The sequence below is a fragment of the Solanum tuberosum genome, unplaced genomic scaffold, assembly GCF_000226075.1.
Source record: "Solanum tuberosum cultivar DM 1-3 516 R44 unplaced genomic scaffold, SolTub_3.0 scf00039, whole genome shotgun sequence".
Taxonomy (NCBI): Eukaryota; Viridiplantae; Streptophyta; class Magnoliopsida; order Solanales; family Solanaceae; genus Solanum; species Solanum tuberosum.
In genome coordinates this window covers 1203035-1217625 of record NW_006238968.1, presented here as the reverse complement: position 1 = coordinate 1217625, position 14591 = coordinate 1203035, and the positions used below count along the sequence as shown (strand labels likewise).

The following is a 14591-nucleotide window of genomic DNA, read 5'->3' as shown; positions in this document are numbered from 1 at the left end:
GTATAAAATAAAATTTTAAAATTACATATATAATGTCGGGTTGGTTTGGTCTCGGGTTGTTTTTTTTTTAGTTGAAACCAAACCAACCCAAATATAGTCGGTGTTTTTTTTTCTAATACCAAACCAAGTCAAACCAAATCACTAGTCGGATTTTTTTTTATTTGATTCGATTTGCGGTTTGGTTCTGTTTTCGGTTCGGTTTTGTACACCCCTAGTCCCAGGTGATATAATGCATGTAAAATATCATGTTGGACATCAATTATCATATAAAATATCACATTGAGCTAATTTAAAAAAAAAACTCTTTCTATTATTTTATTTTTTTTAATTTCAAAATTCGAATCTGAGACACGCATGTTTACCCCTATCAGGTAATCTCATGATAATCATGATAAGGAAATAATTATTTCACTCCAAACCAAAATAGAACAGAGGGTAATCTCATGATAATCATGAAAAGGGAATATTTATTTCAGTCTAAAACAGAATAAAGCAGAGGGGCATATCATGATAATCATGATAAGAGAGTATTTATTTCACTCCAAATCAGAATAGAAAAAAGGTAACCTCATGATAATCATGATAAGAGAGTATTAAAGGTAAAGCTACAGGAAATACGGTCTCTATTTACTTTTATTTGTCCATTTAGACTTTGAACATTTTTAAGAACTAATTATTAATGGTCATATTTTTCATAATATTCATAATAATTAATGTTGAATGTAAAATAAAAAGAAAATAATTTTTTTTAATATATTAAAAGTAATAAATAAATAAAATATTTCATATTTAAAATAGTGTATAAGTAAAAATGAATCGAGTAAGTATCTTTTATAAGAATTGTGTTGAAAAAACTTCAAAAGACATCGAAAAAGATTGTTGTGGAGTGGTAACTGGTAAGTACTCCTTTATTCTTAATCAGAAATCGCTGATTCAAGTCCTCTTCAAATTTAATTAGTTGGGCTCGAATGTAGAACCGAACATCGGATGAAAAAAAAAAAAAAGACATGTTGGACCGTCTAATAAAGACAAATTCATAGTCGTACCTACAACATTTAATTTTGAGTATATGCCCAACTTCCCTATAACTTGCTATATATATATCCATCCATACTAAGGATGGAAAAAATAAACAAATTAAGCATACCACATTATGGACATTTTAACACCAACTAGTTCAACAAAAAGTCCATCTCTTCATGCTTGCAACTTATCATCCCTTGGCATATTCAATCCATTAGGTTATCAACTCTTTAAATCAAGAATCCCTTTTGAAGTAAACAAATTAAAGAAATGTACGATCCGATCTACGCTAGCCTTGAATCCTCTCACTGCTCCTCCTGAAATTTTTAAAGAAAATGGGAGCACAACCACAAAAATACCCAAAGGGCCAGCGAATTCGTGCCCGTTTTCGCCTTTGGACTTTTTAGAAAGGGCTTCTATTGTTTATGGAAATTGCACATCAATTGTTTACAATGACACAAGTTACACTTGGTCACAAACTTACACTAGGTGCAAAAAATTGGCTTCTTCGATTTCTTCGCTAGGGATCAAGAAAGGCGATGTCGTTTCCGTGTTAGCCCCAAATATTCCTGCAATGTATGAGCTCCAATTCGCCGTCCCAATGTCCGGTGCGATCCTCAACAACGTTAACTTCCGTCTCGATCCACGTACCCTCTCCGTTTTGCTTCGGCATAGCGAATCAAAGCTTGTATTTGTGGACTATCAAGCGAGTTCTTTAGTACTCGAGGCGATTTCTTTATTCCCTTCTAATTTACAACGTCCGAAATTAGTCCTCATCGAGGATGATTGTGGTAGTACGCCTTTAATATCGAGAAATGAGTTTTATAATAGTTATGAGAATGTTATTGATGAAGGAGACCAATTTTTCAAATGGATCGCTCCAGAGAGCGAATGGGAGCCCATGACACTAAACTACACTTCTGGGACTACTTATGCACCGAAAGGCGTGCTTCATAGTCATAGAAGTGCGTTTACGATGAGTGTCATGGGCTTAATTGATTGGTCCATGCCGAAGCAACCGGTGTACTTGTGGACCCTACCAATTTTTCATGCCAATGGTTGGGGTTATTGTTGGGCTATGGCTGCTGTTGGTGGAACCAATGTGTGTCTACGTCGGAGTCATGAAGCTGCTTCAATATATGAAGCTATTCAACAACACAAGGTAACGTTGAACGCTTCATTTAAAAAGTTAAGCTTTAAAAATAAAAAAATACATTTTTAATCACTTGATAATATCTTCAATATACCTTACCTAATGTGGGTCTGATTCTTCTTTATGGATCTGACACATGACTTTTTTTATTTATTATTACAAGTGATAGCAATAAAACTCAACTCCGTATTATTTGTCAGCTACTAGATATAATGTTGAATTTTGTGACCGTGTCATCTACCAACTTAATTCATTAGAGATAAATACTATTTCACCTGTCCAAATTTATCATGTGAGCATGTTTGAGTGTGCACACAATTCAAGAAGGATAGATTTTTAAATATGTAGTAATTAAAGATAAAATGAGAGCTTAAAGCTAAATTACTAGAATTTTTTCTTTCTTTTTTACCTGATTTGATATCATGATAAGAAAATATGACCATCCTATCTACTAACTTAACTTGTTGAAGAAAACACATAACTAAACATCAAACTTATGTTACTATAATTTAACCTGTTATATCAAGTTACTTTGTATTTATTCAAATTATCAATAAATATATTATTTATAATTATTTTTTAAGTGATTTGATTATGTAAATACTGGTTATTTTTATATAGGTAACTCACATGTGTGGTGCACCAGTAGTACTCAACATGTTATCAACCTATTCAAAAAGAAAACCCCTTGATTCCCCAGTCCATCTCCTAACGGCCGGGGCGCCACCCCCGGCTGCAGTTCTGGACAGGACAGAATCTTTGGGATTCGTGATAAGTCACGGTTATGGATTGACAGAGACGGGTGGGCCCGCGGTGACATGTGCATGGAAACAAGAATGGAATTCATTGACAAATTCAGAAAGAGCAACACTAAAATCAAGACAAGGTGTGAGGATGGTAGGGTTTACTGAAGTTGATGTAGTGGATCCTGAAACTGGCATCAGCATTGAGAGGAATGGGATGGCTATTGGAGAAATTGTTTTGAAAGGAGGTACGTATATTCGATTCGTTTTAATTTAAGCGTTTTTCTTTTCTTTTTAATTTACTTTCATTTTTTTATTACTATGGTAACTCTTTAGTTCGAGTATTATATTTTCTCTGGTCTATTCTAGTTGTCATGATTACTAAACACAAATATTAGTCCAAGGTTTTCTCTATCTATACTTATTTGTCCATGCTTAACAATGCACACATCATAAAAAATAAAAAATAAAATGACATTTTAATATTTCACTCCTAATTATTATAATTAAAGTATTAATACCAAAGGTACTTTTAAAAAGGACATTAATCAAAAACTAATTTATAAAAAACTTTTCAAATTTATAATCTTACACATACCGTAATATTTGTGTGAAGATAGAAATTTATATCATTTAACAGTAAAACAAAAATTACTTTCTCTATTCAATTTTGCTTTGTATGTCTGTTATAAAATAATGAAAGATGCGCATATTTTACTATAATAATATGTTTAGTATTAGGTTTTCAAAAATGATTTGAGGAATAAGTAATTAATTTTAAGAATAAAACATGAAAGGAAATTGTACTATTTTTTCTATATTAAAAGTGATAATTAAAAATAATTTATTTTTTAGAATAATAATTAAATAAAAATAAATGAAATAATAACCATATTTAGAAGGTGGGTGGGGGAGTATTTGTTGTCTTAAGATGTTCGGACCAAATTAAAGTAGCCTATTATAATGTTTATTAATGTGAAAAATGGTCCCAAGAGTCCTCAATAAATTCTAGCATTGATGGACCAAATCATAAATAAAGAAATAATGTTATCTGTACCTTGTACTCCATTATGTTCGTGCTTATAAAAAATAACTGATTAATATAATTGTTATTTAAAATAATTATTATTTATTCATTTTCACCTATATTCTTATTAATAAATATGTAGGAAGATTGACGTGGTGAAAAATAAACTAACATTAAATTAAGATTCAAGAATAAATAAGAATAACGAACTTAGTCAATTAGTTTTTTAGTAAATATTTTCACAAGGAACGTCCAAAAAAAAATATGACAAATAAAACAGACGATATGTAGGAGCAGAACGGAGATCTTTATATATATAATAAATATTAATTTTCTTTGATTTCTCCTTGCGTTTATCTCTCTATATTTTTGAAAACCTGACTTCACCACTGACTAAAGGGACTAGTTTAGTAGATGAATAATAACATAATTGAATTTCCAACAGGTAGTGTGATGCTAGGGTACCTTAAAGACCCTGAAGGAACATCAAAATGCATGAAAAATGATGGATGGTTTTACACTGGAGATGTTGGAGTAATGCATTCAGATGGATACTTAGAAGTTAAGGATAGATTGAAAGATGTTATAATTTGTGGTGGGGAGAACATAAGCAGTGTTGAAGTAGAGTCAATTTTATACAAACACCCCGCGGTGAATGAGGCAGCGGTAGTAGCACGTCCAGATAATTATTGGGGCGAGACGCCTTGTGTGTTCGTCAGCTTGAAAAAAGATGCATGCAAAGTGACCGAGAAGGAGTTGAGAGATTTTTGTAAAGAGAATTTACCTCTTTACATGGTGCCAAGGACTGTTGTTATAGAAGATGATCTTCCAAAGACTGCTACTGGGAAAATTCAAAAGTATTTACTTAGGGATAAAGCCAAATCACTTGTATAAGCGTGAATTCAGATTAGTCGATCAACTAAGGATAAGATAAGATGTGGACAAGCAATACTAAAGGCTTATTTAGTAAGTATATAGTAAATCATGACCTTCAAAATGAAAAGTAGCAAGCAAGTTAAGTGATCAGTTGATTTTAAATATCAAATAGTTTTAAAAAAATAATATGAGTTTTCGTTCTTAGCTATGGGTTCAAACATCGCTAAGAATTTAAATATTAGTATTTTCTAATATGTGTGATTTCTATATATTTACATGTATACATATATTGGAAGACGAGCTAGTCTGAGTTTATGTGTACTTTATGCTTCCTTTATTACATGATGTAATGATAATATTGTACATATTTAAAACTATTTAAATATGTTTGTGTGTGCATTCAAACTCAAAGAATCCTATAGCGTGATGGTTAATTTGTGCACCTCTACTTGATTTGTCCTTTTAAAATCTATAAATTTGATATATTGAAACTTTTATTCTTCAATTGTTATCGTAAAATTTTATATTATTAAATTTAATAGCAGTGGAGGACGTAACATATAACTAATGTGTTAAAATAGGTAATAACATATTCAGTATGAAGTAGAGATATAAATGTAAAAATTTAATAAAAGTTCAAATAATAAAACTCTCTAAATTTTTGAGAGTGTCAATTAATAATAGATCTAACAATAAGGACATAAAGGTTAAGTCTGTCAAATATAAATATTAAATTTCCCTATTTATTGTAGTACACTTATCGATAAGGTTGAACATGCAAAAAAAAATGGTACCACATGGTTTCTAAGAAATAGTTTGGTGCTATTAATTTGTCAGCTTGAAAATTATTGCACAGTAGGTGATGAAAGAGAAAGAGTAAATGTAAATAATTATTTGCCAACTTCACATGGTGCCAAAACTAGCGATTATTGAAGTTGAGTTGAGTTGAGGACCAGTAAAAATTGTGGTAGAATGATAAGTAATTTTTTTTATATTTTTAATCAGAGATATTTGGTTTGAGTCTCCTTGAGTATGAAGTTGATTTTGTTAGAGAACTGTTTACTTCTCAATGTCGGACTTTCCGGCGTAAATTCAGAATTAGTCTAACTCTCATGTAGATATCAGAACCAGATAGGAAATAAAAAAAAAAGATTGCCGAGAGAAAAAAAAGTCAAGTCATCCTACGTCGACATAAATTCAAATTAGTCGGGTTCAATTGATTTCAAATATCAGATAGTTTCAGTTCTTAATTACGAGTTCAAAAGTCGCTAAGAACTTCTTCTTTTTGGTGATAAGTCGCTAAGAACTTAAATATTAATATTACTAAGGTGTGATTTCAATATTTATTTATAATATAAACATGTTAAGGTATAACTAGGTAAATATAAAATGTGTTTTCTTCTAACAATTTAAGTCTTTAAAAGATATGATCATAGACTTTAATATGATATCAGAACAAATAAGATGTCATGTCTTCGAGCCTCATCACCATCTGTATCTTTTTTCTACATGCTTGGCTCATCAAAGGAAATCAATCTCCCGTAAATATTAGTGGCCTATTTAGAAGTCCGATTATGAGTTTATGTGTAGTTTCTGACCAGATCCTGTATACATAAAACTAAGTAGCTATATTTGATTGTAAAATCCATTATTAATTATTAGTATAACATTAACTTGAAGTTGTTATGGAACTCATAAATTTAAATTCTAAATCTGTCTCTGGCGATAGGATAAGAATAGAGAAAAAAAATGCCATCACATTGATTCTAAGAACATGACCAAGTTTGTGCAAGTTTGACTTGTTACTTTCCTAGCATGATGCATGGTGTGTCCCTACATATATATAAATATATCGTGATAATGTCATCAATTATCTTACTTTACAACATAAAGTGTATTGCACCTAATTCAATTTTATTTGGATCACACACGCAATAAAGATTTTGGGGTTGGTCATAATATTTAAAGTGACTCATGCATATATACTAAGATGAAATGGTCCACATACATACAAGAATGTGAAAAACTTTGAAACATTCAACAAATACCACCTACGTGCAATTAATGTTCCAAGATTTCATTTTTATAATCATTTTGAAAAGACTAATATATTAGTATATTAAATATAATTGAATTTTGAATTTATTATGTAATTTTCTTTTCAACTATCAATGTGAGACTTTGTTTACGCACTAACAATCCTTACCTTGAACTAAAATTCACATGGCCTATCGTCTTTCGGTTCATGTAGAGATTTACTATGTGTCAACCACATTAATCTAGTATTTATTGCCACTAATCAATGTCTTTTTTTTTTTAATGTTTATATATACGTTTTCAAAACTACAAGTATTGATTGTAAATCGATCCGCAGAGGCAAATACATTGAGTGGGGCCCATGCCATTACTTCACAATATCCATACTCATCTCACTGAACGATCAACTCAGATACCTCATATTAGTTGTTAGGCAAAAATAACTCAAAGATACTTTTAATATAGTGCGATATTGTCACTTCACTCCAATGACACTCATAGAAAGAACACATAAAAATCACTATATGTCTACATCCAAACAATGTCTCTCGCACTTCTCGCACTTCAATCACATAAAAATCACTATATGTCTACATCCAAACAATATATCTTGCACTTTCATCTTTACCATTAAAAAGTATTACTACACTTAATATACAATATTTTTTTCTTTTCAACTATTAATGTGAAACATGTTAATTTGCACACCCAACTCCATTAGATAAATTAAAACAAAAAAAGTAAACATTTTTGAATCCTCTACATAATCAATATTCCTTAAACTTATATGATGGACGTGCTATAAGTCTTACTAAAAACTGTTGAAAAAATGCTAGCTTTAAAATTGGAGGAGTAGTGGGAATACTATCATCTTATTTAGCTATTTAAGTCGAGCTTTTCACTTGAAAAGATAAAAGTTAATTTTTTTAAGGGCAAACTACACAAATCTCACTAGTTTAGGTCCTAATTATTAGGATTCACGTTAGTTTAGAATATTACTTCATATACCATATTGTTATCTCCTGTATTCAGATTAGCAAACCAGAAATAATAAAAGATGAAAAGAAAAACACAAAGAACTATCCGAGTCCACAGAACCCACTGTGTGTCCTTAAGAAATTTCCTATTCCACATTGACATATATTTAACATCAATAAGCATAAAATTTTATTCTTTATATTATTATATATTGTCTTTTTATAAAATGTTTTTGTCAAAAATAATAATTGTCTGTTTGAAATTATTTTGGAATGGTATCATTGAAACACCTTTTAAAACCCACAAAAACTACTCAATATTAATATCTCTACAAAAAATGCCACATACACTATTGTTTACATTTATATAATCAAATCATTTTATAACGATGTCATGAATATTTTTTAATTGTTATGGCGATATGCTATTATAGAGAACAAATCATGTGATATAATATGAAAGTCGATTCTAACGTTATGACAAAATCTTATTATAGAATATGAATGTTATAGAAAAATCTGACGATAGTCAAATAATCGACTTTTTCAATAAGCAGTTTAAAGGGGTCTTTCTTTCCCACTCAATAAATAAATTGAGTGAAAAGGAAGCACTACTTTATTGTGAAGTTTAAAATATGACTCACATTTGCACTATTATTGCAAAAAAATTATTCTACACGATATTCACATTTATTCTTGCACTATTATTTTTAATTATATAATTATAGTGTTGGGATTAATTAATGGACGTCTCAATTAATTTTATGAAACGTTTATTATGTTTCACTAATAATAGATATCAGATAAAGCTGTCCATCTAAAGGAAGTGCAATGATATTTGCTAGTGTTACAAGATATTTGGCTTCCCTTATTTCTGAGAAAAAAGTGGCGATGGAAAATAATTTATGGTATATTTGTTAGGCAAACTACACAAATCCCACTAGTTTAGGTCCTAATTACTAGGATTCACGTTAGTTTAGAATATTATTTTCTATACCATATTTCGGTATTTGGATACATGTATCATGACTTGTCAGATATATGTATCTGATAGTTAAAAAAAGCGAGATACGTGTTTTATTATTTTTTAATTAAATGTGTGTAACTATTATCCTTAATTAAAGGAGTAATTGAGTATTAATGAAGAACTCTAGCAGATTTTGGCCTTTGAATACATGTATTCGAAAGTTAAAAATCGAGATACGTGTAATCCAACGGGTAAAAAAGATCGAGATACATGTTTTATTAATTTTGAAATAAATGTGTATTATTGTTTTCCTTAATCAAAGGAGTAATTGAGTATTAATGAAGAACTCTAGCAGATTTTGGCCTTTGAATACATGTATCCGAGGGTTAAAAAATCGAGATACGTGTATCTAACGGGTAAAAAGATCAAGATACATGTTTTATAATTTTGAAATAGATGTGTATTACTGTTTTTCTTAATTAAAGGAGTAATTGAGTATTAATGAAGAACTCTAGCAGATTTTGGCCTTTGAATACATGTATCCGAGGGTTAAAAAATCGAGATACGTGTATCTAACGGGTAAAAAAGATCAAGATACATGTTTTATTAATTTTCTGGGTTTGTATCCTTAAGAAGATGTGTTAGATACAACATCTTGCACTAGATGTGTAACTGGGTTTAGTGATGTATTTGTTTTGGTAAGTAGAGCTTTGCATAGTTCTTTCATTTATATTGGGTCGTTCCCATGCTTAGATCTATTCTCAGCTTGAATGTTAGCGGATGGAGATTCAACCCTGCAATGAAAAAATCTTGAGAGAAAACAAAAGTATAAAGTTCATATCTCATAAACATATTGTATATTAATGTTAATGTGTTGTACATTTACTGAGAATCATTCAATTTTGGAAATGGTCACCCATGACAAAATAAATAGCAACAAGATCATACTATGTAGGACCTACTTTGTAAAAAAATTTAAAATTGAAATTTAAAATGATATGAACTCTATCATAGATATATGAAAGGGAGAACTTTATTCTAGATACATGAGAATACTGATACAAAGTTACAAATTTCTACCTATAATTTTGAATGCCAATATTCAATTTTGATAATTTGCTATTAAAATGTAATTTGAGAGAAAAGAAAGAAAGAAAAAGATGGTGGAAGCAGTGGAGGACGTGAGGGTGGGGATAATAGACACTGATGAATAATGGGAATTTTATTTGGAAGAGAGAAATGGTTGATGAGAGAGTAAAATTTTTTATGTTAATTCACCATTAATTTAGGTGTTTAAATATAAAGATAATTAATCAATCCTATTTTTAAGGGGATTTGTATATCTTATTGTATCTTTTAAAATATATGGTAATAAAATATTAAAAGTGGTAATATAAGTAATTGTTTGAAACTAGAGGTAAAATTAGTATATATGATTGTGATGTATGTCTAATTTAGTAGTTTTTCCTTTTTTTTAAATACTCACAATTTTCATGGTCAAATGAGGCCTTATAATGATTGAATTTCAAATAATAATAATTAAAGTTCAGTTATATATGTCTAAAGTTCAAGTAAAAAAGACTAAAATTCAAAATCATATATATGAAATTCAAACATCATTGGCCAAATTGTTTCTTCTTCCTTTTATTTCCGTCATTAATGACTTTTTTTTCTTCTTCCTTTCAATTTTTTCATTAATGACTTCTTTTCCTTCTTCGTTCTTCTTTTTCTTCTTCCTCCTCCTTCTGCATCTTTTTCTTTTTCTTTGTCTTCTTCATTATTTTTTTCTTTAAAATTCAATATACCGTGAATGTGAATCGTTTCGACCGAATTATATATCAAAAGATTCAAAATATTGAGAGAATTTCATATTTAAAATTTAGGCTTATTTAAAGGTGATTTTGAGTTGATCGAGATTGAATAGTCCGTATATACTTCATGTATATAGTTAAGCTATATTAAACTTTTTGAGTATATCTCAATTCTCATGTATATGTAAGTTATATTGTATAGTTAGGGGCCATTTGGTTACTGGTTAGAGTTATGCAGGTATTAGTTATGTAGGGTTTAGTTATGCAGGTATTAGTTATGCAGGGTTTAGTTATGCATGTATTAGTTATGCAGGGTTTAATTATACAGGTATTAGTTATGCATGTATTAGTTATGTAGGGTTTAGTTATGCAGGGTTTAGTTATGCATATATTACTTAATTATGTAGAGATCACAATGCATAATTATAACTAATAAATATTGAATTTGTTAGTAATTAATATATATTACTTACAAATAAATAAGTAAGCAAATAGTATAAATTCTCCCTCTTTTTGAATAAAAAGTAAAGAAAAAAAATTCTCCCTCTATACTTAATTGAGACTGCTATTTTTTCATTTTGTTATTTTTTTATTTTTATAACTTATAAAAATAAAATACAATTAATATATTTCAAGTACATTGTAATATTCTATTTTATATAATGTAAATATTCTATCAATATGTTGTATATATTGGTTATACAGTTTTAATAGACCAAATATATGAATTATGTATAAATTCACATCCTAAACAAAATAATAACACATGTTAATTAAAGAAGTGGAATATATTTAATAATATATAACGCTATATACAATTCAATTTGTAATATTAATAAAATATTACATTTGGATTTCAAATGAAAACAGAAAAAAAAGTTAGTTCGTGTATTAAAAAAAAGTTAGGAAAATAGCATAGTTGGATAACATTTTCAATGAAAATAATTGAAAATAAATCAATAAGGGTAAATGTGTAATTTACTATTTTAATACATGTATAACTAATACTTGCATAACTTATTCCACCTTCTACCCTGCATAACTTATACATAGATTCCCTCATAAGTTATGTTTGTATTAATTATGTAGGACTACAAAAAAACACAACCAAAACACCGTATAAAATTAATACATGAATAACTTTTATACAACATTTAGAATTCTACCAACCAAACATGGTATAAGTTATGTTGACTTTCTACCTAATACAAAATTTCTACCAAACATGGTAAAAGCAATGCAACTTTTTATACATGGATAAAATGCAACTTATACAGTAACCAAACGGCCCCTTAGTGTATACTTTCTATGACTTTTGAGAAGCTATATTGTATAGTTAATATATACTTTGATTACTTTAATTTCTATAATTTTTGGCTATTTTTTTTATGTAAATTAAATATAACTATATTTGATGTAAATTAATTACTTTATCGTATGTATTTGAAACTACCCCTTTCTTTAGGGATGACAAAATCAAACCTAATTCGCCCGACCCGTATAAATTTGGGCAGATAATTTATCAGCTCAACATTTCAACCCATTAAAATGTGAGCTGATATCTAACCCAATTGACTCGACAGAAGTTTGTCAAAATATTTTTTAGATTTTTTTTTTTGTATTTTGATATATTATATATAGCCATAAGAAAAAATAATTTTATTAGGCACTAAAATATTGTAAAAGAACAAATAAAATAATTAAAATTTAGTAAAAATTGGATTGGTATGTAACTTGACTCATTCAATAACCTATTACCCAACCCATTTTAATATAAGTAAATTTGAACTGGATTAAATCTTGACCAGATTGACCCAATTGTGACCCACCCAAATTTGACTCCGATCCACCCGCCCAATTATCAACCCTAATTTTATTACATTTCTCCATATCAAACTCATTGGGCCTCAAAACCTTGTTGATCTGAGCCCAAATTAATAATCCAAAGACGAAGAAAGATGTCTGCAAATGATACAGGAACTAGCATTTTTTTTGGGCTTGACTCACTCAAAAACACCATATAATATACGTGTGATACTGTTTGGTTTAGGTTAAGTTCATACATGTTTTCTCAAAAAATCTCGCATCATTCAAAGTATCTTTACACCTTATATGTAACTTCTTTAATTCGAAATTTTAAATGTGAGATTTTTTGTTAGCACCACCAATAATCAGTCCCTCAGACTAAGTTCCACGCAACTTATTTATTACAAATAATATATCGACTCCCACTTACTTATACTTTGATTTCAATTTAATACCACTCTCTTTTCACCATATTAATCTCTTTCCATATTTATTGAGTAAAGTTAAATATGAAAACTAATATTTTCGTTGTTCACTTTTACTCGTCTACTATACTAAAAAACATATGAATGATGAAGAAGACCAAGACTTTTCTTTTTTAAGGTCCAGCTATTTCTATCTTGCTCTTTTTGAAATGAATTATTTTATGAATATACGTTATATATGAAATAAACTGTAAGAGTCAGAAAAAATAGGGCACAAATGAATAATATATAACTTTAACTTGGCATTTTCTTCTTAGTTACATGATTTAATAGCCACAAAAATATGATGACATATATTAAAGGTATAATACATAAATGCGTTAACTTAGCATCAACAGACATTTATGTCCGCTAATTTCGGGTGTACACAAGTAGACAATTAAGTTTATATAAAATTGATCAAATAGTCACATTTGTCCTACATGCAATTCTACATGACAATTTTGTGTTCTACGTGACGCATGTGTCTTGCTACTTATTCAATTTTATACAAGTTTATGTGTCTACTTGTGTACACCTAAAATTAGAGGACATAATATCAGCTAAAACCGAGTTAAACGACATATTTATGTATTATGCCTATATTAAACTTATAAGTTTCAAAATCTCTACTTTTTAATTTTTTTTGTGTCAGTCAAATACTTTCACATAAAATGAAACATAGAAGAACGAAATGTCAAGAAAATAATTCGTTTACTTAATACACCATACTTGTCAAGTTGTCATTTATATGAAGTTACAATTTGTAAGTGGAATATTTCAAAGCCAATTCACACAAATAAATTCCATATAAAATAAGAAGTACTATTATAAATTGAAATAAGAAAGAAAGTCTCCTCTTGTAGGACAATTTTTTTGACATTTTGCTACATGTAGTTTTTGACAGCAAAGTTGGTTTTTTGGGATCATAGATTCCAAGGAAAATAGTAAACCAAAGCAGTTGGAAGCTATGAATGCATGAAAATAGGGGTGTGAAAAATCGAATCAACTAATAAATTGAATCGGAAAAAATATTATTGATTATTACTATTGGATTATTGGGTTAATGGTTTTATAAGAAAATTTTATTGAATTATTGGTTCGATATTGATTTTTAATATTGGGTAAATTGATAACCCATTCAGACTGTTGTAATTTACTACTTTTACCTGTACATAAATATTAAATTTTAGTCTCAATACCTTACTAGTTACTGTTTTTGTCCTTTAGCTTTCAATTCACACTTCACAATGACTTTGAGTTCACTGCTTCACATTTATACAAAACGTCAGAACCTAAAGTAAGAACCCTATTCCTCTTAATTAATTTCTCTTTGTGTTACACTTCTGTAGTTCTTTTTCATGTTAGTTATTATTGTTTCTATTTTACGAGCATTTGTCAACTTACATTATTGTCTTGTCGCATCAAATTTGTCAGAGAAGTCATATATTTGTTTTATATGCCCTTTCTTATTGGTTAAATTGAAAACCGAACCGTTAAGAACCAAAATCGATAAATCGAAAATCTATAAAAAAAGATATTGTATTGATTTGATTATTAATTTAGCATATTTAAAAATCGAAAACTAATAAACCGAACCAATAATACATAAAACCAAATCAAACCGATTGATGCACACCCTACATGAAAAGACATGCTTACTATAGTTCATACATTATTGTCCCCCCCCCCCCCCCCCCCTCGGAG

At 29.1% G+C, this 14591-nt stretch overlaps 1 protein-coding gene across 1 annotated transcript; it reads left to right on the top strand.

Moving 5' to 3' along the window:
• Positions 1-1131: 1131 nt before the first annotated feature.
• On the top strand, positions 1132-5227 carry LOC102597052 (probable acyl-activating enzyme 9). The gene is made up of 3 exons (XM_006343248.2): positions 1132-2185; positions 2798-3167; positions 4392-5227. Exons 1-3 carry the CDS (start codon positions 1154-1156, stop codon positions 4838-4840), a joined length of 1851 nt encoding a protein of 616 aa, XP_006343310.1. The 5' UTR covers positions 1132-1153; the 3' UTR covers positions 4841-5227.
• Positions 5228-14591: the final 9364 nt, after the last annotated feature.

Excerpts from the sequence above, each read along its gene's own strand:
- LOC102597052 (XM_006343248.2), top strand. The coding sequence starts at position 1,154 with ATGGACATTTTAACACCAACTAGTTCAACAAAAAGTCCATCTCTTCAT. Across the intron at positions 2,186-2,797 it reads AAGCTATTCAACAACACAAG|GTAACTCACATGTGTGGTGC; the intron begins GTAACGTTGAAC and ends ATTTTTATATAG. Across the intron at positions 3,168-4,391 it reads AGAAATTGTTTTGAAAGGAG|GTAGTGTGATGCTAGGGTAC; the intron begins GTACGTATATTC and ends AATTTCCAACAG.